At 53.3% G+C, this 27,210-nt stretch overlaps 13 protein-coding genes across 13 annotated transcripts; 7 read left to right on the forward strand and 6 right to left on the reverse strand.

The window, feature by feature from the left end:
- Window positions 1-707: 707 nt before the first annotated feature.
- Window positions 708-875, reverse strand: GLOTRDRAFT_20199 (uncharacterized protein; the record flags this gene model as incomplete). The annotated part of the gene is made up of 1 exon (XM_007863435.1): window positions 708-875. A coding segment is annotated over one exon (168 nt), but the record flags the coding sequence as incomplete, so codon positions are not given.
- Window positions 876-1,250: 375 nt separating this feature from the next.
- GLOTRDRAFT_70717 (DUF967 domain protein) lies at window positions 1,251-2,107 on the forward strand. Its single transcript, XM_007864187.1, has 2 exons — window positions 1,251-1,406; window positions 1,462-2,107. The coding sequence occupies exons 1-2, from the start codon at window positions 1,374-1,376 to the stop codon at window positions 1,981-1,983; spliced, it is 555 nt and encodes a 184-aa protein (XP_007862378.1). The 5' UTR covers window positions 1,251-1,373; the 3' UTR covers window positions 1,984-2,107.
- A 1,239-nt stretch (window positions 2,108-3,346) lies between these two features.
- GLOTRDRAFT_70721 (Pkinase-domain-containing protein) lies at window positions 3,347-6,360 on the forward strand. The gene is made up of 9 exons (XM_007864188.1): window positions 3,347-3,431; window positions 3,503-3,812; window positions 3,870-3,928; window positions 3,986-4,023; window positions 4,370-4,388; window positions 4,442-4,534; window positions 4,586-4,718; window positions 4,778-5,187; window positions 5,241-6,360. The coding sequence occupies exons 1-9, from the start codon at window positions 3,395-3,397 to the stop codon at window positions 5,939-5,941; spliced, it is 1,800 nt and encodes a 599-aa protein (XP_007862379.1). The 5' UTR covers window positions 3,347-3,394; the 3' UTR covers window positions 5,942-6,360.
- Window positions 6,361-6,888: 528 nt separating this feature from the next.
- Window positions 6,889-7,563, reverse strand: GLOTRDRAFT_136251 (like-Sm ribonucleoprotein). Its single transcript, XM_007864189.1, has 3 exons — window positions 7,448-7,563; window positions 7,239-7,385; window positions 6,889-7,181 (listed from the first exon to the last, which is right to left on the reverse strand). The coding sequence occupies exons 1-3, from the start codon at window positions 7,478-7,480 to the stop codon at window positions 7,128-7,130; spliced, it is 234 nt and encodes a 77-aa protein (XP_007862380.1). The 5' UTR covers window positions 7,481-7,563; the 3' UTR covers window positions 6,889-7,127.
- Window positions 7,564-8,545: 982 nt separating this feature from the next.
- Window positions 8,546-8,820, forward strand: GLOTRDRAFT_109649 (uncharacterized protein; the record flags this gene model as incomplete). Its single annotated transcript, XM_007864190.1, has 1 exon — window positions 8,546-8,820. A coding segment is annotated over exon 1 (255 nt), but the record flags the coding sequence as incomplete, so codon positions are not given.
- A 677-nt stretch (window positions 8,821-9,497) lies between these two features.
- Window positions 9,498-11,711, reverse strand: GLOTRDRAFT_55285 (mitochondrial distribution and morphology protein 10; the record flags this gene model as incomplete). The annotated part of the gene is made up of 5 exons (XM_007863680.1): window positions 9,498-10,279; window positions 10,328-10,758; window positions 10,814-11,230; window positions 11,293-11,562; window positions 11,615-11,711. 5 exons carry the CDS (start codon window positions 11,709-11,711, stop codon window positions 10,148-10,150), a joined length of 1,347 nt encoding a protein of 448 aa, XP_007861871.1. The 3' UTR covers window positions 9,498-10,147.
- A 724-nt stretch (window positions 11,712-12,435) lies between these two features.
- On the reverse strand, window positions 12,436-14,672 carry GLOTRDRAFT_125672 (kinase-like protein; the record flags this gene model as incomplete). Its single annotated transcript, XM_007864191.1, has 13 exons — window positions 12,436-12,627; window positions 12,705-12,851; window positions 12,906-12,965; window positions 13,026-13,100; window positions 13,156-13,237; window positions 13,285-13,301; window positions 13,355-13,441; window positions 13,503-13,609; window positions 13,652-13,805; window positions 13,857-14,033; window positions 14,085-14,223; window positions 14,273-14,398; window positions 14,452-14,672. The coding sequence occupies 13 exons, from the start codon at window positions 14,670-14,672 to the stop codon at window positions 12,436-12,438; spliced, it is 1,584 nt and encodes a 527-aa protein (XP_007862382.1).
- A 427-nt stretch (window positions 14,673-15,099) lies between these two features.
- GLOTRDRAFT_34556 (uncharacterized protein) lies at window positions 15,100-15,369 on the forward strand (the record flags this gene model as incomplete). The annotated part of the gene is made up of 1 exon (XM_007863580.1): window positions 15,100-15,369. The coding sequence occupies one exon, from the start codon at window positions 15,100-15,102 to the stop codon at window positions 15,367-15,369; it is 270 nt and encodes an 89-aa protein (XP_007861771.1).
- A 1,193-nt stretch (window positions 15,370-16,562) lies between these two features.
- On the reverse strand, window positions 16,563-17,769 carry GLOTRDRAFT_55292 (GINS complex, Psf3 component). Its single transcript, XM_007863681.1, has 8 exons — window positions 17,701-17,769; window positions 17,577-17,645; window positions 17,468-17,526; window positions 17,272-17,415; window positions 17,169-17,214; window positions 16,950-17,085; window positions 16,704-16,901; window positions 16,563-16,648 (listed from the first exon to the last, which is right to left on the reverse strand). Exons 1-7 carry the CDS (start codon window positions 17,746-17,748, stop codon window positions 16,828-16,830), a joined length of 576 nt encoding a protein of 191 aa, XP_007861872.1. The 5' UTR covers window positions 17,749-17,769; the 3' UTR covers window positions 16,563-16,648; window positions 16,704-16,827.
- Window positions 17,770-17,865: 96 nt separating this feature from the next.
- On the forward strand, window positions 17,866-18,324 carry GLOTRDRAFT_34057 (uncharacterized protein; the record flags this gene model as incomplete). Its single annotated transcript, XM_007863549.1, has 2 exons — window positions 17,866-18,094; window positions 18,155-18,324. 2 exons carry the CDS (start codon window positions 17,866-17,868, stop codon window positions 18,322-18,324), a joined length of 399 nt encoding a protein of 132 aa, XP_007861740.1.
- A 229-nt stretch (window positions 18,325-18,553) lies between these two features.
- GLOTRDRAFT_70737 (uncharacterized protein) lies at window positions 18,554-20,710 on the forward strand (the record flags this gene model as incomplete). The annotated part of the gene is made up of 11 exons (XM_007864192.1): window positions 18,554-18,991; window positions 19,043-19,120; window positions 19,168-19,351; window positions 19,405-19,534; window positions 19,585-19,662; window positions 19,715-19,794; window positions 19,848-19,955; window positions 20,011-20,127; window positions 20,203-20,329; window positions 20,377-20,601; window positions 20,654-20,710. The coding sequence occupies exons 1-11, from the start codon at window positions 18,592-18,594 to the stop codon at window positions 20,708-20,710; spliced, it is 1,584 nt and encodes a 527-aa protein (XP_007862383.1). The 5' UTR covers window positions 18,554-18,591.
- Window positions 20,653-21,371, reverse strand: GLOTRDRAFT_109653 (uncharacterized protein). The gene is made up of 5 exons (XM_007864193.1): window positions 21,315-21,371; window positions 21,182-21,266; window positions 21,110-21,121; window positions 21,014-21,049; window positions 20,653-20,962 (listed from the first exon to the last, which is right to left on the reverse strand). Exons 1-5 carry the CDS (start codon window positions 21,329-21,331, stop codon window positions 20,930-20,932), a joined length of 183 nt encoding a protein of 60 aa, XP_007862384.1. The 5' UTR covers window positions 21,332-21,371; the 3' UTR covers window positions 20,653-20,929.
- Window positions 21,372-22,215: 844 nt separating this feature from the next.
- On the forward strand, window positions 22,216-25,026 carry GLOTRDRAFT_136258 (uncharacterized protein). The gene is made up of 8 exons (XM_007864194.1): window positions 22,216-22,299; window positions 22,350-22,391; window positions 22,452-22,562; window positions 22,614-22,750; window positions 22,808-22,845; window positions 22,904-22,946; window positions 23,010-24,441; window positions 24,497-25,026. The coding sequence occupies exons 1-8, from the start codon at window positions 22,238-22,240 to the stop codon at window positions 24,885-24,887; spliced, it is 2,256 nt and encodes a 751-aa protein (XP_007862385.1). The 5' UTR covers window positions 22,216-22,237; the 3' UTR covers window positions 24,888-25,026.
- Window positions 25,027-27,210: the final 2,184 nt, after the last annotated feature.

The raw sequence follows: 27,210 nt of genomic DNA on the forward strand, positions 1-27,210 counted from the left end.
CGACGTCGAAGCCTCTGAATTCGAATACGATGGCGATGCAGGCCAGAGTGAGATCGCGAGCGAAGCAGGCGTGGGAGGCGGTGCGGGTGGGGGCATAGGCAACGGGTTTGGGAGTGTCGGGAGGAGGAGGGCGGCGACGCTCGTGTTGCCGAGTGGGAGTCAACCGGTTTTGAGGAATAAGACGAGCACGGTCAGTCTAATAGGACTCTCGCCTGCTCAGGTACGTGGTGTACAACCCATTACTAGTCGAGCACTTACTGACTGACGTGTATAGGGTCTGCTTCTGGTGCATACGCCGCCTCGAGACGGAATCGTGGGCCGGCCGGGTTCGAGTGCAGGCTTTGACCGAGATGTCACAGCGACGCCGAACTCTGTTGGTCGGCAGAGGGTTGTAAGCTGGGCATCGTTTAACGAGGATGGCCGGAGCAGGAGTCAGGAACGGCGGAGAGTACTGATGTATGGTAGTGCAACCGGGACGCGGGAGAATAGTCTTGTAAGGAACGGCAATGGCAGCGTTGAGAGTAGGTAGACACCCTGTTGTGCGGCTTCTTTACAATAGTAGCGATGATAATTTATTCCCAAACACTGACTACGTAGCTTCTTTGACTACTCTAATAGAAAGGTAATCGCTCATTGGCTCGGATACCTGTGGCAGGGTTAGGGTTAGGACAGCGGACCGGCATAAAAATGGCCTGCCCAGCCCGAGGGCCGAAGCAGGACAGGGAAATATTTAGCGAGTGCATGAGCCGAAGCCCATACAAACCGCAGGGGCCCTCTGCGGACAGGGTCGCCGTGCTATGGAGAGCCCCCACGGCCCGTATTCCCAGGTACGTGAAGGGGAACACGCCCGCAAGGTAAGTATGAGTTGTTAAGATGTGGGGAGAGGATCTATATAGCGTGCGGGCCGCGCACGGACCAAGAGATTTTGTTTGCTCCCACCTTTGCAAGCTATATCCTTATCCTTGGCCTCCACCCTACGGTTGTACCAGCCATGTTTACGATGTGTTGACTGCTACCCTGTGACTTCGTATGCACCGGGCATGGCATCAGTCTGGATTGAAACGGTATCCGCTGCGGGCCTCCGCTATCTTAACCTGACCTTATACCAGTCTGGTATAGAACTTTTGCTGCTCTAACTGAGTGGCCTGCTTTACTGGGGTGAATTGCTCCGTATTTCCGTAGAGATCTCACAGCGTAGCACGTGTATCGCTGTCCGAGTTATACCTGTGAACTTTGTCCGAGGCGGTCTTATCTCGGGACGATCTTTCAATCCGGAACGGTATATAACATGAGCGAGGCGAACATCCGCGATCGGTTTGGCTCTTTATCAAGGAGCTCGAGGCCCTTGGTCATTCTACAACACCAGTAAAGTCATGGCAGTACAACTAAGGGCACCTCCTTCTACCGTATGTTGTAGCCTCCATTCATGATCACGTGTAGACTGAGTCCTGCCTCCCCCAGCTTGACAGCATAGCGGCGCAGGAAGCGTCTTGCGTCTTCCCGCACTTCACCGCGGAAACCGCCTGGACGCTGGGCAACATCATCCGCACGAAGCTCCTCTCCCTGACCAAGACCACCGGGCGCTCCGCCGTCATCTCCATCTCGCTCGCCAACGCCAACCAGCCGCTGTTCTTCACCGCGGTCGGGTCGGGCACGCTCCCGGACAACGACTTCTGGGTCGCGCGCAAGCGCAAGGTCGTGCTAAGGTGGGGGTGCAGCACGTGGGCGTTCCGCCACAAGATGCTCGCGAAGAACCCGGATGGGGACGTGGAGGAGACGCTGAAGAAGTTCTTTGTGCTGGGGGACAGCGCGGGGGAGTATGCGATCCACGGGGGCGGGTTCCCGATCAAGGTGCGGAAGGTGGAGGGCGTGGTGGGGGTGATTGTGGTGAGTGGGTTGACGATGGAGCAGGACCATCAGGTCATTGTGGAGTCTATCGAGGAGTATTTGAAGGGGGTTGAGAGCGGGCAGTACGCGGAGTGATTGGGGTGCGTGAAGTCTATGGATCAAATAAAGATGTACGAGTATATCGCCGTTGATTGTGATGTTACGCCGACCTTCAGTACGCCAGAGTCATGCAAATGCATATCATGAAGCAAAGCATGGTAAAGTTCCTATACAGTACTGTAGCCAAGGAAGAATCCGAAGCGGCCCGGCAGAGACAAGAGTGAGTGATAAGGTGAAGCATCCCGCTCGACAGGGTACTTCATCTATACACTCAGCCACGCCCCATCCCCGAGAGATTGTGTGGAAAAGAAGTGCAGTATACACTTCATCTCGACACTCCGGATGGATATATGCTGCCCTGCTTTGGGATGGGTGTAGCGAGGAAGCACACCGGCGCGATGTACTTCATCTATACACTCAACCCTACGACATGAGCGCTGCATGTTGTCCCAGCGCCTTGCGGCTACCGACAGTCGATGCAATCGCCCATAGACTCCTGACTAGAGACTACAGGAAAATGCATTCGACTGCCCAGGGCGGTACTGCGGAGACCCCAAGCCCCCGGGATGAGTGCGCAGACGAAGCACACCGCAGTCGGTGTTTGTACTTCCACTATACACTCAACCCGAGGGCTTTTGAGGTCCCGAGCAAGTGATTGGGATGACGTTGGGGCTTTCATGGCCATAGCGAGAAAGCGACAAGGGATGGGTGTGAAGAGGAAGTAAACCCGGGGGAGTACTTCATCTATACACTCAACCCCGGCAGCTAATTCCACCTGGGCGCCGGAGATGTGTGATTAGCGAATAATGCTACGTATAGCCTTGTACACAGCGCGGCAGGCTCGGAGACAGGCCGTCGCCTCTTGTGTGCCTGCAGCGAACCGTCCATGTGAACGCCAACAGGCTTCCAAGAAGGGAGACATTTGCCCGGAAGCCGTACGACTAGGCATGCAGAGGAGGTACACCATGGGGAGAACCTCATCTGCAGGTCCAGCCGCGCCGTGGCGAGAGCTACGCCGCAGGCTACGTAGAATGACGATCTAGACGACGTGAAGAAAGGTGAAGCCATATAAGGAACACGAGTAACCATAAGAGGGCGGTGGGACAAGGGTGATGCGATGACGGAGAATGGAGACCAATAAGGAGCCAGCCGGCGGCAGGCCCTCGTCGGGATTTGGCTGGGGACTACAAGGACTGAGTAGATATACCGTCGCAATAAATACGAGTGCAGCGCACAGCGCACAGCGTGACACAAATACAGGGAATAGGCGTAGGCAAGGAGACTGCGACAGGCGTAGCGAGTGGGAGAGAGTGGAGTGGTGCGATGACGAAGCAGCGAATGACGTCAGCGCTCGGATTACATGACCTTCGCCGCCGCGCCCGTCCTGCGCAATTGAACCGCCGCCGCCTCCGTCTTGCTTACCGCCCCCAGCAGCCCCCAGCACACCATGCCCACCGGCACCGGCGTCGTCGACGCTTTCAAGAGTACGTCGCTCGCGTCCCGCACCGTGCTTCTGTTTCCCACACCCCGCGCTCACTATCGTCCCATCTCCCAGATCTCATCAGACATGGCAAGGCGCACCACAACCCCCCAAGACAGGAAAAGCATTATATTGAGCAGGACCTCCATTACCCCTCCGACTCAAAGCAGCGCCGCTCCCCGCCCCAGTCCCAGCAGCAACAGCCCCAGCACCGCGACGCGCCCGAGCACTCGGCTGCAGCTACGCAGCACCAGAAACAGCCTGCACAGTCCCCCGGATACACAAAGGAAGCTGAGCTGATCGTCCAGGAAGAGCGCGAAGCAAAGAACAAGATGCCCACCTACAAGGGCCTCGAGAATTTCAAACTCCTCGAGAAGATGGGCGAGTGAGTCTTGTGCCATCAGATCTCCCCGATCTCCTCTGATCCCCCGCCCACCCCCAGCGGCGCCTTTTCAAACGTCTACAAGGCTCTCGACCTAACAACAAACCAGAAAGTAGCAGGTCTGTGCTGGCCCATTCATTACCAAACCACGAGGCCTAACCCCGCCCTTTCATCAGTCAAGGTCGTCCGCAAATACGAACTCAATGCATCGCAGGTCTGTACCCTCTCCAACTACCCCTCTCCTAGTCTACATCTTTCCTCTGACGCATCCCTGCCTTTCTTTTCACACACATACGTATCATACCTGTATTATATGCTTTTTTCGTCGCGGTGATCTCCAGGCTGGCGATAAGCACCTGAATCCCCAGCTCAGGAAAAAGCCGCGTGTAACAGAGGTGCATAGCCTATTGCTTTTTGATTATTCCGCTTCTTTTTTTTCTATTCGCCCTCGCCGTGGTTATTATCCGGATTTATTTCTCCTCGACTCTGTTTTTTTTCTCCCCCCTTTTTATGCGCGTGGAGCGACGTTTCTGACTTTAAGCTTGCATTCGTCTCTTTAGCGTGCCAATATCCTCAAGGGTTCGTGTCCCTCGATCTCTATGCCGCTAAATGCATACTGACTGCGTCTCTAGAGGTGCAAATCATGCGCGGTCTCAACCACCCATCAATCGTCAAGCTAATATCGTTCTCCGAGTCAGCAGAGCATTATTTCCTGGTGCTGGAACGTACGTTCCTGCAATGCCAAAAATGATATTCCAGCTGACGTGGATGCGCAGTGATGGAGGGCGGAGAGCTTTTCCACCAGATCGTCAAGCTGACGTACTTTAGCGAGAACCTTGCGCGGCATGTCATTCTGCAAGTGGCGCAAGGTATTCGCTACCTCCACGAAGAACGAGGCGTCGTCCATCGGTGAGATGGTCCAGCTGGGTGACTGTATGCCAAGTTACTCACGCACATACTTTTTATAGTGACATCAAACCGGAAAATTTGCTCTTTGAGCGGATCCCAATTGTTCCCTCAAAGAATCCTGTTCAGCGCCAATACGATGAAGAAAAGGAGGACGAGGGCGAGTTCATCCCCGGCGTTGGCGGCGGCGGAATCGGCCGCGTCAAGATCGCCGACTTTGGCCTGAGCAAAGTCGTGTGGGACGAGCAGACGATGACGCCATGCGGTACCGTCGGGTACACAGCGCCCGAAATCGTAAAGGACGAGCGATACAGTAAGAGCGTGGATATGTGGGCACTAGGGTGTGTCCTGTATACCCTGCTTTGCGGTTTCCCGCCGTTCTACGATGAGAGCATCGGAGTGCTCACGGAGAAGGTCGCGCGGGGATACTATACGTTCCTGAGCCCATGGTGGGACGACATCTCGGCTTTAGGTATGGGAATTCATTAAGAAGCACGAGTTCAGAGTCTGACGTATCTTGCGTAGCCAAGGATCTGATCACGCATTTACTCTGCGTTGACCCCGCACAACGATATACCATCGACGAGTTCCTGGCTCACCCATGGTGTACAGCGGCCCCGGCGCCCCCACCACCCCCCACGCCGCTCCAGCACCCGCTCGACTCGCCTCTTTTGCGCGAAGTCCGCGGCGGGCGGGAGGTGGTCCGCAGCCCCGGTCTGGCCACGCTCAAGGAGGCGTTCGACATCACGTATGCCGTGCACCGCATGGAAGAGGAAGGCGCGCGGCGGCGCGAGCGCGGTGGTGCGAACCGCGGTTTCCTCGGCGGCCTGAACGAGGAAGACGAGGAGATGGAGGATGACGTTGCCGTCGTCGAGGAGGCGCGGCGGAAGTACGGGGATAAGGTCGGGGAGGCGCTGCAGGAGGAGCAGATGAAGCGGACGCGCGGGCACGAGAAGAGCGCGAGCGCGGACAGCGGGCGGTCGAGACATCGGCAGCAGGGGAGCGGCGGGGATGTGTATGATGGGCGTGCGGGCCAGCGAGATCGGGGGAAGAAGAACTCTGCTGGCCAGCCGTTTGAGCTCGATATCGACGGGGCGACCTTGCTTGGGCGGAGATTTAAGAAAGGGCAGGCGCCGCTTGGAGGCAGTCCGTTGGCGCGGAAGGTCGTCGCAGCTGATGGCGATACGGGCGCAACGCTGGACCCGGGGAGTCCAATGAGGATGTAGGACATTTCTATGTGCCTCATCTTCGTTTTTTCTTTGGAGGGTGTCTTGCTTGCGATTTCTTCGTCTTTCTCCTTCCCGCACATCTTTGACATCGTGGTCGTTCCGGATGCTTTACATCCCGCATTCACAGATTGATGTCCTCACACTGCATACGGTCATGTAGCAACCATCCCATGCCCTCGCTTCGCCATCGCCTCTCGGTCACTTTATATCTGTTTTCATGTCATGTGTGTTTCCTTCTGGTACAGGGGCATCCTGGTCGTCACCCCACGCAAACCAGCCATACGAGTAGTGTACAGTAGTACTGTCTTTTCTTTCAAACTTTCTTGTTGCAGTTATACAGTGTTCCATAACGTGTAGTCCTAGGACGGTGTTGCATGCATATTATATTATACACGAATTTTCGTAGACAACCGGAGACTGCAATCGTAATGCGGTAGTCCCTCCAGAGTAGCGGGTTGGAAGATCTCCTCACGCTGCAGCGGAAACGTATGGACGAAAAGCCTGACGACGTATCGATATTGCAGCCGGTTTATCGGGAATACTTCGGATTGGACGGTGCCAACCCTAACCTCGCCTTTGGGCTGTCTGCAGTAGCATCCGGCGTCCTCCGCGAAACAGAAGCGCGCAACGATCTTGACCAGGATCTTCGGAAAGTGAGAAGTCAGTCGCCTCAGCGGCACCAGCAGGACGTGAGTGGTTGACGCTGCAAACGCCAGAGGAATAAGACTGTGGGCTGCGCGCGGGGTGACGAGGAAACTTGGGCTTGATCTGAACGCGGGCGGATGCAGATGGCTGTCCTAGATGGTTTCGGTGGTGCTACGGCTCGGTACGTGTGAGTAACTGCGCCGAGTGTCCATCGATTTAGTATTCTGTACACTCGAGCTTCTTGATCAATAGCGGATGCGAAATTGACATTGTGAGATAATTGGCACACACCTACGCGCGCTTGATCAGTTGGGCAGTGTGCGATCGGAGTTCAGTATCTTGTGTTCTCGCCCGGCAACGCGTCTTCAGGGTTACATCAGAGGCTCACCAAGGTCACCACCCTTTACTGACATCGCAAGCCGGGGGTACATGGAAAAGAACATAGCATTTTGGCGAGATATCTTGGTATTACAGAGAGCACGACGACGCACGGGCATCAACCCCAGAGAACTTGCAAAGATACAGACAGGAAGCTTCTCTACCGCACCGCTTCCATCGTTTCCATCGAAGTGACGCTATTCCCTCGGATTACCTGACAGAGGGAGGTTAAGCGCTCGCGCTTTAGTGATAGTAGACAGACGAAGCTTACCACTGTCCCGAGAGGGTGCTTTTGTGCGGGGCTCGTCTCCTCCAGAGCATCATCCAGGACCAAGTTCAAGAACAAGTCATAGCCGCGTAAAGTTCCGCTAACTCTCCGCCCGCCTTGAAGATGGACGAACAATTTTTTGTCCATGAACTACGCGAAGGACAAGGTTCCGTCAGTGATCCTAGATCCACTTACAAGACAACAATGCGTACCTTTTTCAACTCTGGCTGCGATGCCTTCGACATTATGGGCAAGAGAGTGGGCAGCCGAGAGCAGTGATGAACAATGCTATGGCTTGTCCGTTGTGGCGCTGTCGGGCGATCTGCTTTGCTATGTTTGGTACAGTTAGCGGCCCCAGCCCAAACGGTCTAACCGAAGGCCTGCCCACTGACCACCTGCTGGCTTTGTCTCTTGCTTTTGTTCAACCCCTGCTATTACTGGCGGAGTCCTATTGTATCTTGCTTCATCTACACCCCATCTAATACTACATACTCTCCCAACCTTACCATCGGAATTTGGTCCGAATAACTATCTTGTAACAGCCCACGTCCTGTATGTACCCGACCGGTCTTGCGGTGCTTTGGAAAATGACTGAAAACAGCCCATTCTGCCGAAAGGAATGGCATCGCTTCCGCCGAAACCCGCTGCGCCTGCTGGACCGACACACGGCGGCGACGGTGCGTCTGCCGGCTGGGCAAGATCCGGAGAGCCTGGCACGGCTTTCCGCGGGATCGTCCCTAGAGGGCGAGGCAGCAATAGAGGAACGGGGCGGGGCGGGAGGGGCCGCAGTGGAAGAGGAGGTCCCAAGGGTGCCGCTGCTAAGAACAACGAGACACAAGCGAAGATCGTTGAGAGAAAGGCCCAAGCACAAGCCTCCGATATAAAGCCTCCACCCATTGAACGTTCGACCTCTACATCTACTACTACATCTACTGCAACCGCTACTCCTGCTTCAGCTGCTAGCGATCGTACCCAGCGACCCAGACTTAACACTAGGCGAGCCTCGGGACAGCAGAGCTCACGCAAAGTGCCTTCCCTTGCAATTGATCCCTCCACTCCCATAGCTGAAACGCCGACCGACTCTATTACTGGACCACTTACCCGCCCCAACAATCGACGTAGGAGGTCGTCCCAACAGAGCACGAAAGGCAATTCCATCAGCCCTAACCAGACCCTGACCGTTGACCCCAAACCAATGCCTGGCCGATCCAGAAAGTCACTTACGGGGCCACCTACCCCGAACCCATCTTCTAAGGACGCACCTCCCCATCTGTCTGCAGGAGCGGAGACCACTAGCTTCGATATGAACGTCCATAACCTCGTGGAGCAGATGCGCGCCAGCGTAATAGCAGGCAACAGACCGACGACGCCTGGCAGTCACATTGATTGGGCTGGCGAAGATGACGACAGCTTGCCAGATCTCGACGACTGGGGCTACACGACTAAGACAGATCCCGGGACCGTCACTGTCGAGAAGGCGAACGTCATTTCGCCCATCCTGGAAGGTCAGCTCAAGCCGCTGCCTGATTTCGCAGATGTACCAAAAGCGGACACAGCCGTTCAGGATTCTTCTGTAGAAGCCTCGGTCCCAGAAGCACCTGCTGAAGAATCAAAGCGGACCACCGAGCCTGTCCAGGCAAAGACGGAAACACGGAATAACAATTCAGAAGTGGGTTCTGCTAAGTCGGATAGCGGACCTTCCAGACGCGCCAGACGTTCGTCAGCTGCGCCACGACCTGCTCAGACCAATGCAAAGGAGTTTAGGACACCGCAGACTCCCCTTGCTGGCAATGGGCGTCGTGGAACGGCTTCTGTGATTCCTCAAGGTTCGGCTGTACACCTTCCATCTCGGCCTAGCAAGATAATACCCACGGGCCCAAGCACCCTACGTGGCCACCCTTCCCTGCCTCCCAAACCAGTTCCAGCGGTGGTTCCCAGCCCCAAGCCTGACACAGACCAGATTCTGCCTGTACAAGAGCCTCCGACTAGTGCGTCTGAAGCAGAAGTTTCGCAGAAATCAGAGCCGTCTGCAAATGTACGTGCTCGAGAATCGTCGTTGTGCTCGGGAGCACTAACTCACTGTTGTACAGGAGACCGATTCACCCTTAGCTCCTTCCGTGGCGGAGGGGGATAGAGGCCAGTCCGAGTCAACGTCTGCGTCGAACTCATCAGAGCCCTCGGCGAAGACCAAATCCGATGATGGGTTCCCTTCCAGAGGCGGTTTGAGCGCATCTATTCATGCACCTACCGCAGAGTCCACTTCTTCGTCAGAAAATACGTCCGCCTACAAGGCTACACCTCCCCGAACTTTCGACCCGACCCATGGTCGATCTCATACAGTGGGTAGACTCCCTGGGTTTAGACCTAGTTTTGGCGACCCTCATCCTGCGACTCGACACACCCGGTCCGGTAGTAGCACGCCCCGAGGTGCCCATCTGCAAGATTTTGCCGCAAGGCACGCCCGTACTCAGTCCTCCCCGCCCACCGGCGAAGGGGTCCCGCGCCGAGCGCCTCACACCACCCGACCGGTTATCAGCGGCGACGCTATATCCAGGCTTGTACGGCAGTTGGGCGGTAAGGATCCTCTTGCGTCTCCCAGAAGCGTTGCCACAGCAGCAACCAACAACTGAGGTTCTGTGAACTCTTGGGCAGACATCGTGGTCGAACGTTGAACTATGGCTTTCTTGTGTTATCATCTCCTTTCCACTCGGATCCTCCATGTGTACACTTCCCTATACCCTTCCCAACGGCTTTCCAAGTGCTTTGCAATAGTTGCTCGAAACATGTATTACACCCACGCTAATCGGTTCGGACTCACTGGTTGATCGTCTGTATGTCATTATAATGAAGCAAGATCCTTCGATGCAATATATACGACGTGGTGATTCTTTTAAACTGGAAGATGGTTATAATTAGCCTGAACTGAAGTACGCTAACTCTAGCCCGACGGCTTTAATAGGTTTTGAACGACTAGACAGATTAGACACGATGCCTAGGCTAACCAGCATGTTTCGCAAGCGTCCTTCCCACATGAGGGAAACATCCTGGACATTTTTAAGAGGGCGCAGCACGATGGGCAGGTAAAGACTCACGGTAGTGGTAGAAGCTCTCGCTTTCACAACACCAAGTACATCATCCGTCCACGTTTCAGACATCGCCGGAGCAGAAGTAAGGTGATCAGGCGAATTCTCGTCAGAACTTTTGGCGTCTAGAGTGTCCTCCTCGTGAAGTACGGGCTTGCGTCGGAGCCACCATTCAGCGCCCATTGTCCATTCACTTTCATAGCTATAGACGTTCAGATCGAACCGAGAACAGACAGATAAGTCACGGGAAACCCGAGCTGCATAGGCGCCAGATATGTGACCCATCATTGGGTTGAAGAGGGCTGTGATAGTCGTGGGGGGTTGAGGAAGGTGAGGCGTTCGAGACGAAGACAGACTCAAGGGAGACGAGGAAGGGTCTGGCGGTTGGAAAGATGGGGCCGTCGCATCCGGAAGGGTTGTGAAGCGGATGCCAGTCGATACTGCGACGCACGGGTCAATATGTTTCTGCTTGGAAGGGAGACGACGCCTCCTAACCTCCGGCACTCTTCTCCCGTGCACTGAAGTACACCTCAGCTCCAGCAGAAATGCGACCCTTGAGACCACCTTCCATAGCTTCTTCTTCATCGACACGTTTCACTTCCGACCGGTCTGTCTGAACTGGCGTCGACAACTGCTCGCTTTCTCCAGGCGACTCCAGCGCCGTGCCTATTTTGCCGAAGTTATACAGGAAGCGGACGCCCCACATGGAATCATCAGCACTCCATGTGTATTCCGTGCATGTCCGTCCGGTATCGTGCTGCAGACTGAGCATAAGGTTGCTTGCACCGAGTGGTAGTGGACGTGGATCAGAGATGGCGGCAATCATGCCCTGCATCGTTCCAGACAGTCGTGCTGAGTAGAGAGCATCCAGTCGCCCAGTTGGAATGTAGAATCGGCCATATAACAGATAGTCTATCGGAACATGGATTAGAGCGTTGACACAAACAGGGTAAGAGGTGCAAGCACTTACTTACCGCGAGTGTCTACTCGTTCACCTGCAAGCCAAACCTCTTCTTTACCTTCCGGCCTCCGAGGCTGGTCATACACTCTGAAACGGTCTACCATATCCTTGAAGCGAACATCCCCGGAACCTTTGACATTGAGGTCACAGGACGTGAATATATACCCAATGGAACCGTTCAAAGAAGGAAGAGCATTCATGGAATACGTGGTCTTAAAGAGGGCATTTGGGGATTTCGATATTGAGAAGTGAAGACCTCGGGGAACGGTGAAGTCAAGGATGGCTGCCAACAAGAGTTAGTCAAACATAGGGGAGAGAGGAAGTGTAAGGCCCACAGCTCGAGGACCGAGTGAAGTTGGAGTATAAGTTGTCCTCGTTCCATCCTGTGGCCTTGTAGTAACTGCGAAGCACATAAGACGCGAATGGGTGCATGAGAGCGTCGGCTAGCTACGGGCACAGAGACCTCCCACTCCTTGGGCTATCAGGATATTCTTCTGCAATAACTGTAGGAAGTGCCAGATGGACCGCGGTACTGGAGGGAAGCAGTCAGACTGAAGGTGGCGAAAGGCACGCGGGACACGTTATGAAGTGGTTCCGGCAGAGACATCGATACACGATATGGTGTCGCACGATGTATAATTACAGTGCTTTGCATAAAAGTCCGGAAACCGCGATTCGCGAAATGTTGTTTGTGCCAGCCAAACAAACCTATATGAGGTAGTCGATCACCGTAGCGCGGGCTGTTGACTGGTTGGCGGGATGCTTTGACATCCATGTATGAGGGTCGTTCTTGGGGGATTTTGACCTCTGCGTGCTCGATATCCTGAAGAGATACAGATATGAACGTTATTCAGCCTTGAGACGGGCATTGGTGTCCCAGGAGTGATATAGGCTGACTCGAGGACCGTCGCGCCCTCGGTCAGGTGTTACCCTATAAGGTATTATTTGGCTGGGACAAACAGAGACGCGCGAAACGCAGTTTCCGGACTTTTATGCAAAGCACTGTACTATATATATGAGAACGGGCGAGGGACGCGTCTACTGTACAGGAATGGGGACATATTATGACTAATATCTACCACACGGCGGAGCTAATGGATTCAGGAGACAACAGGGCCACAGACTCCAGCACAGCTGGTACATGCATATACCCCAATCACACGTTCTCGACGATATCACGAATATGCGGCCGATCTGTGCGTTCTGCTTTCCAGCAAGCCTGCAGAATACTCCACAGTTTATCGTCCATTCCCCTGGCCACCACGACTTGTTCAGTAGGTCGACGAGGACGGTTTCTCTTGGCCACCTCTACCACGGCCTCTGTGGTGTGTTTGATATAACTAAACGGCTGACTGTGTGTGAGAAGCTTGGGTAACAATCCTTGTCAGCGCCTAGAATTAGATACTATGAGCGCAGGAGTCTCACCTCGAGGACCGTCATGCCATATGCATAGATGTCAGCCTGCAGCGTCAAGATACCCTGTCCTATGCAGAGCTCTGGAGCAAACCACCGGTACGAGTCGGAGACACCTCGGCTTTGTGTGAATGGTACTCCGGTGATGTCTTCCACCACCTGCAGGAACCAGGGTCAAGAAGACATGTGGCTGGGGACGCCGTTGCAACGTACCTTCGACACTCCAAAGTCGGCCAAAAGGGGCTGACCCATGGCACCGATAACGACATTAGCCTGAACGTTGCAGTCATGGGCCGTCAAGCGACGGAAAGAAGGTGAGCACGAAAATCTTACCCCCTTGATATCCCCATGGACGACTGGAGGTTCCAAAGTATGTAGCACCTGTATACCTCTTGCTATGCCCCGCACCTACAGAAGGTCGATTATTAGGATCCAGATTTGAATTAGACGACGATCGACTTACCAGGGCCATATGGTCTACGTCCGGGTTACGCTTGACATAGTCGATGGCAACACCGTTAGGCTGCCATGGACTAATCATGTAACTAGGGCACGATCAGAGGGAAATTATAATCCCGCATCAAGCACTTACGGGAACGGTCCATCGTTCTGCACAGACGTGATTAGTGCGAGATCTCAGGAAGAGGTATACACGTTCTAACCTGGCAGAAGCCGTAAATGGGCAGGATATACTTGCCACCATCACGCTTCCACACTTCGTGCCATATAGACACTTCCCTGCGGAAGCGCTAAAGGCCGTAGACCGCACTGAGTATCGGTACTGTATACGATCGCGCTGGAAGGACTGACCTCGTGACTCTTTGGCCCTGCATTGACGGCTCGAACTACCTTGATAGCTACTTTATCATGGTCCAAGTAAACACCTTCCCAGATATCCATAGCGGCAGAGCCACCCGCTATCCGTTGGAGAGATCAGCTCAGAAGTCGTGGTATATGACCGAAAGATTTGCCTGGAAATAGTCCAACGCGGCGAACCTCTCCTCTCTTGAGCTCTAGGTCAGGCAGCAAATCACCCCTTCTGGCAGTCATCTTGTAGAGGTTCTTCTGAAGGCCAGTATGCCTGAAGTCTCCGACTGCGTAGTCAGATAAGCCCTGTTTCGATATTAATCGGTCATGCAGCAGCGAACGTTGGTATCAATTTACCTGCTGCACGAAGCGGGCCAGATTTCGTATCTCCAGCGTGCTTTCAAGTACTTGGTTGCTCAGGAACAATTGGTTCTCATTTATTGTCGCTAAAACTTCCATCACTTCCTGGTGGTCTTGATCAGCATTATGTTTCCATTCCTGTTGCCATTGATGCACCGCAATTTGTGAAGTGATCTGCGGTGTGTCATTAGCTGCCTCGTCAAACTAAACATGAAGTGGTCGTACCTCAAATTTGGCACAGCAATCACTAATATCGACGTGGCATCTCTCAATATCAGCCGCGATATCGGCTTGCATGTAGAAAGACTTCATCTTCCCAAGGCTCGCCCATCCTGCCATCCTGTCTTTAATGCTTACCAGAAGTCTGGATAGGCATGAGCAACTGCAGTGTAATCTCTATTCGCGGAACGCACTCGTGAGCTTTTTCGAGAGCTCTTTGCACTTGAGGAGGCAGCACCGCGAGTGAGGCGGCCTCGTCTGCCCTGGTAAAGGTATCCAATAGTTGCTGACATCTTCGGGTGAGTTGGACAGCAGCTCGCCTTTCGAAAAATGAGCATGATGGTCCTATAATTATGGAGGTAACTTGGCGTACTTGTTAGCCACCACGTTATCGCAGAGTTGTATGATCTCGCCGACAACTGAAAGTAGTGGCGAGAGCCATGGAAAAGGTGCACAATTGGACGTTGCCTGGGCCAAAGCATTGACTAATGGAGCTGCCAACCCGAGTCCAACGGCCATGGGACCCCGGGTAGGACCGACCAGGCCATCATCAGGGTGATCTGAGACGACCTTCTGCCTCCTGAGCACTTGCATTGCGATATCCCTCAAGACTGAGCTAGGTTGCAGACGATATGATTCCAGACTCGGATAACGGGGAAGCCAGGAGTGCCGACTTTATATACTTGTCGTAGCATTGCAGTGAAGCTGGGACTTAGCTGCGCGCGAAGCGCCTCAGAATGCAGTTCGAATGCAGTGTAAGTTTTTGGATATGCCCGGTCCTGGTAACCATGTTGCAATAATTAATGCTGTGACTACGCAATAGCACATGATAGAAGGGCCAGCCAGTGTCCATAGAGTCCGAAAATACAGCACCCACAAGGTTCCACAAGCAGCATAGCATCCTCGTGTGATGAACAGCATAAGGTCACGACTCACGAAAGCCTGAGGACGCGGAGTTCAGTTGAGCAGACGCGCGTCTGTGGCGCCAGCTGATTTCGCCCTTTCCTATTCAATATACCAAATGCCTGGCAGTTTCTTTCCGAGCTCCTGGCCTAGAGAGGACTTGCCAGATTTCTCGACTTTGCTCGTCAAGGGGCTCTATCACGCGTCGGCGCCTATCCATCTATGCTTGACCCATGTTGCCCAGTATTCCACAGCGAAGGCGATACTTATCGCGCCTTCCAGGGAAGCATTCGTGCGTGATCTGCAAGACCTCGACGATGAGTGGTTGTCCTCATTCGCTGGGCATGGACGAATTGCCGGACTCTCTTCGCGGATAGAAGTGCAGTGAGTACGCGTCCGAAATACCATCCTTGGCATTTCTGACCGGCGTTTAGCTATCCACCTTCCGCAGCTCATCTGGCGTTATTCCTATCTACTCTTCGCATACTCTCGGCATATGTAGAAGGTTCCCCGAAAAGTTGCAAGAATGCTTACTCCAACCCACCGAGTCTTATCGTCCTACAGGGTCTCTCATCTTACTTCTCTAATAGCGAGGCTACGTGAGTCTCCACCGGGCTGTTCTAGCTTCCCTACACGCTTGCTTTCGACTAAGGCATACTGTTTCATCTTACTTGACCCTTGTCATCCGAGCAATATCCGCTATAGGCGTCCTCCAGAGCGGGCAAATAGGGTATACACCCACATCAATCATTTCTATCCTTGCATTCAATCGTGTTCCTCGCGTGTAGCGCTAGAACTGCGCTGGCCGTATTCGACTCCGTTCTAGACGATCTGAAGCTGCCAGTTACATCTATCCTGCCACTATCATTTGATGCTCCGCAAGCTAGCGATAGTGCGGAGCGATCTCGCGGACTGCAGCCCGTCGCCCCATTGGCAGAGCGATACTTTGAATGGGTAGGGACAGTGAGGACTCAGAAAGGTGTGGCCGACTCTGCTCTTCCTGTCTTCGGCTCGTTCACGCGCTATCTCAGTTTCTTCGCAAGATGACGGCTCAGAGACCTTCAGTGTCCGTTTGGAATGCCAAGTCCAGGGTGGGGGTAAGAAACTGAAGGAATTTGAATGGTCACTGCATCGAGGTAGGGGGCCATCGCGGCATAGCACTGAGAGAAGAGGCACCGTGTTTAGCTAGCCGCTGCGAACTTGGCATCTCTCTGTAGCTATTGCGCTTGCTATATACCGATAATGCTATGTCTGCCGAGCTTGATATACATTGCAGACTAATACTGCGGCTTTACTTACAAAATACTTGACTGGGAGGTAAGTATGCACAGCACAGCCACGATTTCTGCCCGGATACCAACCGCATCATATAGGTCGGAATTGGTCGTTTTGCAAGCATAACTGAGTTTAGTTCCAACCTCTCTGTATACGACTTATACGTCTTCCACAAGGAATATGGCTGGCCAGAACGAAGATTCCTTCGCATCATTTTTCTCCAACGTCCTGAAGCCCGGTTCTTCTCTGCATCCGAAGTTCCTGCTTGCTCTCGATGCGGTTTTCGCAGCGCTCCTCGTGGTGCTGCTCAGCCTGGCTTTCTTGACTCAAGGAAACGTACATACTATTGCTCTGACGGGAATTGAGCTTTGCTTATGGGCCAGCGTGAAATGGTAAGCATGTCATATTTCCCGTTCCTTCGCTGTTTACCCATCGGTTCACCAACAGGTTTGTCACCGAGCTGAAGAAAAGCGACCCTAACATTGGGGCCACACGAGAAACAAGTAGTACAGAACATCCGAAACAAGAATAGGTATATACTATGGTCGCATAGTCGAACGTCAGCCAGTCATTACTTGACGCTCTTGTCCGTAGTCTCGTACCACCGCTTTGTACGCTTCGCGCTTTCTTGCGCGAGTACGAAGACTGCAATAGCTTCAGACATGACTAATCAAGCACAGCGAGATCACTCACGCTCTCTCTCGACACTCTCCAGACCCTCCCTGAACATCTGCGCTGCGTCTCCGTTCGCAGACCCACCTCCGCCGGTGCCTATTGCAGCGAAGTGCTGCGCTTGATCGATGACTTCGAGGAGACGATCTCGGAATGCCTGGGGGTTGTGTCAGTCAGTCAGGGTACCCGGGGACGCTAGTTGTGCCCCGGGGAGCTAGCGCGTGTGTGGTAGAGACTTACCTTGGTCAGAATCCTTGACATCTCATCTGCTGGAGCATCGTCGAGTCTGGAACGCCAGACGTCCGAGTCAAGAGTGAGTTAAAGGGATATGCTAGCGACTTACAATTGTACAATCATCTTCCCGAACCCGTACCAAGAGCCGCCTTGGCCCACAAGCCCCGACAGTCTGACGCTGCGAGCTTCGGCATTAAGTGCGTTCCGCACTTTCGCGTTGAATGGTGTAGGTATTGAAAAGTCTGCATAGTCGCTACCTCCGCTAGAGATGAGATGCCGCCATATAACCTCCAACGAACACTCACGAATAAATCAAGATGTAAGCCATCCACAACGGTATTTGCATCTTGCTGAGCGGCTTGATCTGGAGGAAGGTCATTGGCATGTCCTTCGAACAAGATGCAGGGCTCGCACGTCTCTTTCAGCACCACCATCCAAGTGTCCCATGTCCGGGATCTCCACTTTGAATGTGCATTGAATTTTCTACCTTCAGTCAGACAAAGGAAAGTGGGGCTTATGATTTAAGGGTCAACTACACCTGATTCTCAGCAAGGATAGAGTCAATTGAATAATAATCGTTATCCATGCTTGAAGAGTTCAGTTAACGCGTCCCGTCTGGTCACGTCGCGTTGTAATTTAGACGCGTCTTGACGCGTCAGATTTCCCACGACCCTTGCTCTCCTGCTTTCAGCCTTCCACCATGATGACGCCTCTCAGCGTTCTCCGAACAGGTCTCAAAAGTCGGCACACGGTGCAAGTAGTAATTTCAGTGTCGAGGAGGCGTTTCCATCCTTGTCCTAGGATCCAAGCGGCCGAGAGTCCTGACTCTCTGATCGCGAATATCAAGAATACGTCTCTATTTAAGAAGATTGCCGACAAACCAGAGGCTCTGAAGGCTCTCTCTGACTTCGCTGCACTCTTACAGGAGCAAGGTTAGCTCAGCTGCTTTTCCCCGATCTCGTACATGTGTATCTAATCCCTCTGTCGCGTAGGATTTGATGCGTCAGGACGTAACCCTCCGAGCACTATGCAAATGTTCAAGCTAGCCGCCAACTCTAAGTTCAGGGAGGGGGCCAGGCGCGTCGTCGACGAACTTCAGAAAGCTGGTATTGATCTTACATCGAAGGTAAGGTCAATCTGTGTTCCTCACTCGTGTAACTAGACTACCTCTGCTTGTCTAGGAGGCAATGGAGGAAATAATGAAACTCCAAGGTCGTAAACCCTGAAATTCCATATGATTACCCTAGTCCCATATACGGTTCACGTACATAGTTTGCGCAAGTACATCTGGATCCTGCATCTGTATAATCTATGCAGTAATTTGAGTTAACCATGGGAGTCCCAATGGGAGGCGATTTCCCCACGTGATCGACGCGTCTTTTACCATTCCACACAAATTCCACGCCTCGTCAAGCGGAGGCGAGCCCTAATGCAGGATTCTAGTTCACAGACTCCGGCCCCTTCATCGCAAGCTCCTGAGAGAGCTTTACCTTCCAAGTCATTTTATTCCGTCGAATATCCGGGCTATGTTCGACCAACATCCGTGCCTACTGCCATCGGCAATCTGGGTGGCCAGTCTAGTCTCAATAATGCCTTCAAAAGGACCGCAACCAAGAGTGATAGTCTACTGGAGCTACGTCTCAGACCTGACAACCCCTTTGCACACCCCATCCCCGGAGAGAACGTGCCGACAAACAATATACTGCTAAAGGTCGTCAAGCGCAAGCGGAAGAAGTTGAATCCTGCTCATGACGAGGAAGGTCAGACACATGTCGGCGACTACAAAGTTGAAGCGGTTGGCGTAGTATCTAAGACGGTCCGGTTCAGGAGTAAGTCCTTACGACATGTCCCGGTATATCTGCATGGCTAACTGCTTGCAGGTATGGCTGATTTCCAATATCAGCCAGACGCACAGGACCCAGTGGTCAAACTTCGAAATGCTCTAGACAAAATGGACAGTATGTATGCCTTCAAAAAGGATATTAACATCCCTAACATTTCGCAGTCGAGGGTATTCGCAGCTACACTATCCCAGAGGAGAAGGAAGATTACACCACCCTCAGCATGCCCGAAGTGCAGATTGATCCCCAATTGACTTGCGAACCAGGAACGGAGCCAAAGATTGTCAGTAACCTCAGAATGTTCCCACCGCCACTATTCAGTCGGCAAAGTGTCCCGCAAAATTACGGGTTACAAGTCTTTTTGCTCCTCACCTCGCAAGGTGACTGACTTTCACCGCCAGATTCAAGGCAAATCCGATGTCTACCGTAACCACATTTGTCGATGATAATGGAGAAGAGAAGAAGAGACTCATTAATCGTACACGATGGAAAGGCTACGGCCCTGTGTCGATTGTTTTCTCTGATCCAACGGTAGGTCCGACTGTGGATGGTTTAATTGTGTGACACTCAGCTTGGTTTAGGTACCAGAGAAACCCATCCCACAAGTTGAGGAGGCCCGACAACAGGTCGACCAACATCTTCTGAGGCGCGTCGAACAGGTCTGACCTTGACGACATGCGTACTAGTCCAAGTCTAATTTTTCTCGCCTAGTACTTCGAACAGCGACCAGTATGGACGCGCCTAGCGCTGTTGAATCAATTTACTGCCGGAGAAGCGCGAGACATTCACAAGTGCGTACCACCAATCAACGAGAACCCCACTGTGTTGACGCTCGTACATACAGCTCCAAGGCCTTGCTTCCCCTTGTCTCTTATACATTCAGTGATGGTCCTTGGCGAGATACACTCATCCGCCTAGGATACGATCCGAGGAAAGACGTGGGCGCCCGCTTGTAAGTGTAATGGGTATCCGAGGAAATGCTGGTCTTCGAAAACCCGCTTCTGCAGCTATCAACGACTCTACTTCAGGAACGTAAACCACCCCATTGTTCGCCCGTCTGTCATAACCCGTCGTCACGATGGCCGCTCTGCGACCATAGCGCTGGCTCCTGCGGACGAAGGCCAGTTGGCTGAAAGCGACCAAAGGTACGCCCGTCACGCCTGATATTCACAGTGCGGCGCATTCGAAACGCGATGTAGACGGTCACATATCTTTGACGGTGTTACCCTCACGAAAGACACTGCAGCCTTCCAGCTATGCGACATCCACGATCGTTTACTCAAAGAGATGATAGAAGATGAGGACGACCTCCGGGAAACTGTCAACGTTCGTAGCATCACTTTCCTTGACCAACTACTCTCACGCTTCGCCAGGAGAGAGATGGGTGGTACACCACGCACGCTTTCGAGAACATTAAGACTATTCTGCGGCATAAATTCTTCTCCTTAGTGGACGGGTACGTAGCCACGGACGAGGAATGCCTCGCGTTGCTGTCGTCGGAACCAGGAGCAGCCAGACCTGCGCCCGTCGGGGGTAGAAAAGTGCGATGGGGCCGACACAACATGGCCAAAGGTGCGTTGGCTCCCGAAGATGCAGCGGTGAGTTTCCATCTTCCTTGCCATTCCACAGATGGTCCGACACATAGTCCAGGCTATCAGACTGCGTGCAGCCCTCGAGCAAAATCGTCAAGGACAACGTTCGTCTTGACTTACTCTTCAGGTAGTTGTAAGATGCAGGCTCTCTATCTTGCCCAGGTCCCACTCCAATGGATTATTTTGCGCTGTTTTTGGCATTTTCTGCTTTTGAGTGCACTCCCTAAGCATAACGCATGGGCATAGTGGTAGGCAATACAAGGCGCCAGACGGACGCGGACATCCCCTCTATCCATAACTACATCGCGTGTGATCTCGTGTGGCAAGGCGTATTTTATGATGCCTTGGCCTCGGCGCGGGCTTTGTACTGTGAAAACTCTATAAGCTTGGGATAGAGTATAAGGGAAAGACGACGTACAGAGCCAGTGAGTGCGTATCGTGCGTTGCGGCGGAACTTTACGATGATTAACACAGTTAGTCTTCCACCGACGTGGATTCGAAGCTAAACACCAACCTTAGGGTCAACCTATGCCGACGCAACATACCGTCAGTGAGACAGCGTACGAACGTAGCTGAACGCACTTACACCCTTTAATGACCGCGTCCGGTTAGTCTTGGGCTTCTTGATGCCATTGCGATGGGCCTTCTTGTTCTGGTTGTGATTGGTATGGCTTCAGACGGTCAGCAACATCTTCCAAATGACAAAAAGGTCGACTCACTTCTTTGACTTGGCCATCGCGAATGGTGACTAGATCTTGCTGCCGAGTGCCTCTCGTGCTCGCGCAAGCAGCGAGCGTGAGTGGCTAAGTACTGTGCAGTTACAGCGGCAATCGCCGGAATACTCCCAGGAGCCACAACGCCACAAACCGGGACTCTGCTTCACTATTGTAACTGCTCTGGGCGCATCCATTATGTATTTGTTTAGAGGGTTGGCTCGGGTAGGACCATCGAGGCCCGGCATCGCTGCTGTTGGAGTCTCAGCTAAGTCTAAAAAGCGCACCAAACGCGATGTGTTCGACGAATCTCGTATTTTACACATCTGTTCACCTCATCCACGCACGCATAGCAGCCTCAAGTGACCGTTTCACTGTTCTGCTCGGCATATCGGATTCGTTGGCGAATAGGTGTTATGCTTGTCGCGCTATCTATACTCCCTAATCGCTTCTCTTTACCATGCATGGGTATTCTAGACCGTTGGATAGGTGCCGGAGAGGCGTAATATGTAAACTTGCAAAGATCCGTGAGCGTTTGACTGAAATCTGCAATGGTCGAGTCCGGCAGGTATGATATCGTCTATGTCTGTTATCGTATAACCCGTAGTACACCCATTATATCATCACTTGACATGCAAGATAATGTTCTGAGCGTACTCAGGCTCTATAGATCTTCGTAGCTGGCTAGTCTGCCCTCACGGTCAAATAACTCGCAAGAGATCGCTCCCAGAAATCCTTGAGCAGACTGGGCTTACAGTAGACTGAGCGAAACTGAGCAACCGGCGGCGACAAGGGAAGGCGGGGCCGCGGCTCCGTCGGCCGAGCCATTTTACCCCACCAATCGGCCGAGGGTAATTCCAGTCTCTAAGTCCCTGCATTTATAACGGATCTACGAAAGATGGAGGTCATCTTATTACTCAACATCCAACATGCCAGCTCCTGTATCAGCACCTCGCACTTTGTACGACAAGATCTGGGATGACCACGTAGTGTGCGTTGTTCAGTTTATGCGACCCGTACTTATCCAACATATGATTGCAGACAAGCCCAGGATGACGGACTTACACTGTTGTACATCGATCGGTACGTTACCGGAAACTTCGCGTCTCAGGTTTCCCAGATCTCAATGTCTTGTCTTTATAGTCACCTTGTCCACGAAGTTACGAGCCCGCAAGCATTCGAGGGTCTGCGGTTAGCAGGTAGACCGGTACGGCGCCCGGATTGCACTCTGGCGACAGTGGATCACAATGTGCCGTGAGTTGGGACTGTGAGATTGGGGATGTGTCATACTGACCAAAATCCCAGGACGGTCTCACGCAAAAACTTCGAATCCGTTAAATCATTTATTTCGGAACCCGAGTCTCGAGCGCAATGCCTAGCATTGGAGGAGAACGTCAGGGATTTCGGCTTGACGTATTTCGGTATGACCGATCGTCGACAAGGTAAGCAGCAGACGGTCCTGTATTATAGTTAGTCTCAACCTCTATTGATTTTGTCAGGCATTGTCCATATTATTGGACCAGAGCAGGGTTTCACTGTAGGTGACACTTGGCGTTATGGCTTCAGACCCTCTCACCGTAATATATCTAAATTAGCTTCCTGGTATCACGATGGTATGCGGTGATTCACACACCTCCAGTACGTAACCTACCCTGGTCATTCTGAAGTCCTACCGTCTTGACCAAAATCCAAATCTTATAGCACATGGAGCTTTTGGCGCTCTCGCCTTTGGAATAGGCACGTCTGAGGTTGAGCACGTCCTGGCGACGCAGACATTGCTCCAGAAGAAGGGCAAGAATATGCGAATCACCGTGGACGGCACCCTCGCCGAGGGGGTCACGTCCAAGGACGTGATTTTGCATATCATCGGCGTCATTGGCACCGCCGGTGGTACCGGCTGTGTCATTGAATTTGCCGGCTCTGTCTTCCGTGGTTTCAGCATGGAGGCTCGAATGAGCGTCTGCAATATGAGCATTGAGGCGGGGGCCCGGGCAGGAATGGTTGCACCCGACGAGATTACGTTCGAATACCTGCGCAATCGGCCTCTGGCACCCAAGGGCGATGTATGGGATAGGGCCGTGGCGTACTGGCGGACCTTGAAGACAGATGAGGGTGCTCACTTCGACATCGAGGTCAAGATCGCTGCGGAAGACATCGTGCCCACGGTAACATGGGGTACATCGCCCCAGGACGTTGTCCCAATCACGGGCAAAGTTCCTGACCCTGCAACCATGTCCGACCCTACGAAACGCGCATCCGCCGAACGCTCTCTCAAATATATGGGCCTCACTCCAGGCACGCCCATGGAAGAAGTCAAGGTTGACAAGGTCTTCATTGGCTCCTGTACCAATAGTCGTATCGAGGACCTACGGTCCGCCGCGAAGATCGTGCTCGCTGCTGGCCCCGATGCCAAGGTCGCTCCAGGTGTGCACGCCATGATTGTCCCGGGATCCGGTATCATCAAGCAGCATGCTGAGGCGGAGGGTCTGGATGTTATCTTCAAGCGTGCTGGATTCGACTGGCGCGAGGCTGGTTGCTCCATGTGCCTTGGTATGAATCCCGATCAGCTGGAACCTGGCGAGCGTTGCGCCAGTACCAGTAATCGTAACTTCGAGGGTCGCCAAGGCGCAGGAGGGCGGACCCACTTGGTCAGCCCTGCGATGGCTGCAGCTGCCGCCATCACCGGTAAGCTGACGGACGTGCGCAAGTTCATGGGACCTTCGACAAAGTCGGCGGAACCGAAACTGAAGTTAGCAAGTCCTTTCGATTTCTTAACGGACCCCATCGTTCCCCCCACCAAGGAGGATAAGCCCTTCCACAGAGGAGGGTCGGAATTACCACCTGCTGAGGCTCCTTCGAGCGTCGCCAAGTTCGTCATCGTGAAGGGTATCGCGGCGCCGTTGCACATCGAAAACGTCGATACCGATATGATTATCCCCAAGCAATTCTTGAAGACGCTGAAGCGGACTGGCTTGGCTGAAGCACTGTTCTATACTCTGCGAAAAGATCCAGCCACGGGGAAGGACACAGACTTCATCCTGAACCGAAAGCCTTACGACCAGTCGAAAATACTGGTTTGTACAGGCGAGAACTTCGGGTGCGGCAGCTCGCGAGAGCACGCGGCATGGAGTCTGTAAGTTGCGGACGCTTTGTGTCTTATGCTGCGTACTTACGTTGCAATCAATCAGGAACGACTTTGGGATCCGGTGTATAATTGCACCCAGCTTCGCTGACATCTTCCGAAATAACACGATGCAGAACGGGATGCTTCCAATCGCTCTACCGGTAGAGGACTGCCGGGCTTTGGCAGAAGACGCCGAGAAGGGCCTGGAGTTAGAGGTGGACCTAGAGAAACAGGAGATCAGGCGAGCTAATAACCAGCCGCCGATTAAGTTCAATGTCGACCCTTTCCGGAGGCATTGCCTGCTCAATGGATTGGACGACATTGCATTGACCCTGCAAAAGGCTGACGCGATCGAGACGTTCGAAGAAAGGCGGAGTCGAGTGTGGCCATGGCTCGACGGGCTGGGATACAAGGGAAAAATCCCGATTGCCTCAACGACAAAGATGGAATGGTGATGACTTGCGGTTCGACGATTCTTGTGTACATTACGGTTGCAATGCTTGTGTTGTGTAGGTTAGACATGTATGCATAGTCTCTCGCTGTCAGTCCTCGAGTGGCTTTCGAAGAAGTGCTGTGTACGTACGAATTGTGGACGCAAGCGCCGGCCACAAGCTTGAAGATCCCCAAGTGCACGTGGTGACGCCCTAAAATTAGGAGGGTCGCAGTCTTGTGGCAGGTGCAATGGAGCAGCAACACAATGTTGTGCTCACTGCCTCCACCGTCCGCCAAGCAACTACACCCAACCCTTGCGCAGCTGAAGGGAATGTTGTATCCCACCTCAGTTTGACGATTCAGGTCATAAGACAACGTACACAAGAATAATAATGGACTCCGCGCGACTGGCCGCTTATTCTGCCGTTGCCGGAGAGAGCTCTGCACACGGCGGGGCGAAGCCCGGTGAGTACCAGGCTTCCTTTCACTGCCATCATTTGCATCATGCTGTGGGTCTAATGCTAGTGCTACCATGGTCTTCTAGCGCACACTCTTCGGCCAACGGTGATTCGCCGTGATACAGAACAGATTCTGTCCTATTATCAGTCCGCCGACGCCGGGCGGGCGTATGAGCCGCCGGTCTCTCAAGACCACCATCTCAATGGTACTACTCGTCGCAGACAAATGTCCTCAGGATCGACTTCGCCATCCGACTACTCTGATGACAACGACGGAGTTGAACACAGATCGATAGCCGCCTCCCATCAGGAGAGGCAGCCCGAAGCGGGCGAAGGGAATCATCGTCGCCAAAGGTCGAGGGTGCGGTCAGACGGTGGAGAGGACAAGCGTCGTATCGCTCTTGTACAGGTTGAGTCGTCCTCGCGTTCGCATGACATGAACGGTGCCTCCGGGCAAAGAAGTCCCGCGTCTACCCCGTCCCGCGGTACGTCTCCAGGTTCAGCTGTCTCCCTTCTCTCGCAGAGAGGCATGGACGCCCATCTCAAGGGTCTTGCGCTCGTAGCACCTCCCGATGCCTCCCCTAGATCATACTCCGACCTTACACCTCCACCGAGCGCGCCGGCTGAAGGTGCGAGACACGGAAATGCGGCGTTTCCAGGTCCATCCAGTTGGGGTCATCAGCGATCGGCGTCTGAAATACCTCGAACGACCAAGAATGGAAGTATCAGACGTAAATCTTCTCGCGATGTAGGCGTTGTAGGCACTGGTGGGCCCTCTGTACCAGACCAACCCTCCTCAAACCATGCTCTGCGTGAGCGCTCGCAGTTAGCGGAAGGTGGAGGGAATCTTCAACCGCCCATCTTCTTGACCCCTCAGTCACGCTCTCCCTCCCCTGGAAGCCGCCAGGACTCTGATTCAGAGTCGACGCACCGCCGTGGCCATTCACCTCTAGGCCAACGCGTGCAGGCAAAGCTCGCAGTCCAAGGTCATACGGGATATACACCTCCACTATTGACACCCGGGATTGGCCAAGAGAAGGAAATCCACCAGCCCGTAGCTGGACCCGTCGTAGTCGATTTAGAGAGTAGACTGCGTGGCGCTGTGTCACCTATGAGTCCACCGAACAACACAATGGCAGAGCCAAGTCCCTCACCATCTCCTAATCCAGCATGCGCACCAGATTTCTCTGCTTATCTCAATTATGAACCTGGTGTACACGCCACCGCAGGACCTCTTCCTCCTCCTCCTCGAGCTGTCTTCGACATCGACGCGCAATCGCCCCCACCTCCACGACCTCCACGACTTCACTCTCCGCCTCCTATAAACACGCGACGTCGACCTGATACTGATCCTGTGCGGCAGCCGATGCAGCTCTCAAGTACTAGCAACTCGCAGACGCTACGACCTGAAACATCTCGAGTCTCGTTGAAGCGTGGCAATTCCGACTTTTCTATCATGGCTGTATCGGTGCATTCAGGTGACGACAGGTAAGCACCACGATTGCAGTCTTTTGTGCGTCTGGCTTTACTGTGTCGCAGATCACCTCCGGAAGTTGGTGCTAGTGAAACTGAAGAACCTCACGCTGTGCATCTCCGCGAGGGAGCGTTCCCGCCGTCCACCTTTATACAACCCAATAGGAGCGACGACACTGGTTACAAGGAGTCTGATAGTCGAGATATGGGGAACACTCCACAAGCACGACAGTCGGGAAATGGTGATGCCACTGTAGATGGCCAGGCATCTCCACTGACCATGACCATCGAACCGCCTGAAGATGATCTATCCAGGTTACCAGATAGTAACCTTCGTCATGCCAAAAGCCAGAGTAGTTTAGGACACGAATTCTCCCATCTCCAGATATCTTCCCCTGGCGGGGCATCATCTAGC

Source organism: Gloeophyllum trabeum (genome assembly GCF_000344685.1).
Source record: "Gloeophyllum trabeum ATCC 11539 unplaced genomic scaffold GLOTRscaffold_00002, whole genome shotgun sequence".
In the NCBI taxonomy this organism is placed as follows: domain Eukaryota; kingdom Fungi; phylum Basidiomycota; class Agaricomycetes; order Gloeophyllales; family Gloeophyllaceae; genus Gloeophyllum; species Gloeophyllum trabeum.

What these genes read in the sequence shown, in the direction of transcription:
- GLOTRDRAFT_70721 (XM_007864188.1), top strand. Translation starts at nt 3,395, where the DNA reads ATGCCCACCGGCACCGGCGTCGTCGACGCTTTCAAGA. An exon ending in TTATTTCCTGGTGCTGGAAC is followed by an intron (nt 4,535 to 4,585) that starts GTACGTTCCTGC and finishes GTGGATGCGCAG; the next exon opens with TGATGGAGGGCGGAGAGCTT. An exon ending in GGACGACATCTCGGCTTTAG is followed by an intron (nt 5,188 to 5,240) that starts GTATGGGAATTC and finishes TATCTTGCGTAG; the next exon opens with CCAAGGATCTGATCACGCAT.
- GLOTRDRAFT_136258 (XM_007864194.1), top strand. Translation starts at nt 22,238, where the DNA reads ATGCCAGCTCCTGTATCAGCACCTCGCACTTTGTACGACAAGATCTGG. An exon ending in ACACTGTTGTACATCGATCG is followed by an intron (nt 22,392 to 22,451) that starts GTACGTTACCGG and finishes TTGTCTTTATAG; the next exon opens with TCACCTTGTCCACGAAGTTA. An exon ending in GAGCACGCGGCATGGAGTCT is followed by an intron (nt 24,442 to 24,496) that starts GTAAGTTGCGGA and finishes GCAATCAATCAG; the next exon opens with GAACGACTTTGGGATCCGGT.
- GLOTRDRAFT_70717 (XM_007864187.1), top strand. Translation starts at nt 1,374, where the DNA reads ATGGCAGTACAACTAAGGGCACCTCCTTCTACC. An exon ending in TAAGGGCACCTCCTTCTACC is followed by an intron (nt 1,407 to 1,461) that starts GTATGTTGTAGC and finishes TGCCTCCCCCAG; the next exon opens with CTTGACAGCATAGCGGCGCA.
- GLOTRDRAFT_55292 (XM_007863681.1), bottom strand. Translation starts at nt 17,748, where the DNA reads ATGGATAACGATTATTATTCAATTGACTCTATCCTTGCTGAGAATCAG. An exon ending in ATGGTGGTGCTGAAAGAGAC is followed by an intron (nt 17,527 to 17,576) that starts GTGCGAGCCCTG and finishes ACCTTCCTCCAG; the next exon opens with ATCAAGCCGCTCAGCAAGAT. An exon ending in GGAGAGTGTCGAGAGAGAGC is followed by an intron (nt 16,902 to 16,949) that starts GTGAGTGATCTC and finishes AAGCTATTGCAG; the next exon opens with TCTTCGTACTCGCGCAAGAA.
- GLOTRDRAFT_136251 (XM_007864189.1), bottom strand. Translation starts at nt 7,480, where the DNA reads ATGTCGAAGGCATCGCAGCCAGAGTTGAAAAAG. An exon ending in CGCAGCCAGAGTTGAAAAAG is followed by an intron (nt 7,386 to 7,447) that starts GTACGCATTGTT and finishes TCCTTCGCGTAG; the next exon opens with TTCATGGACAAAAAATTGTT. An exon ending in AGCACCCTCTCGGGACAGTG is followed by an intron (nt 7,182 to 7,238) that starts GTAAGCTTCGTC and finishes TCCCTCTGTCAG; the next exon opens with GTAATCCGAGGGAATAGCGT.
- GLOTRDRAFT_109653 (XM_007864193.1), bottom strand. An exon ending in GATACGCACTCACTGGCTCT is followed by an intron (nt 20,963 to 21,013) that starts GTACGTCGTCTT and finishes GAGTTTTCACAG; the next exon opens with TACAAAGCCCGCGCCGAGGC.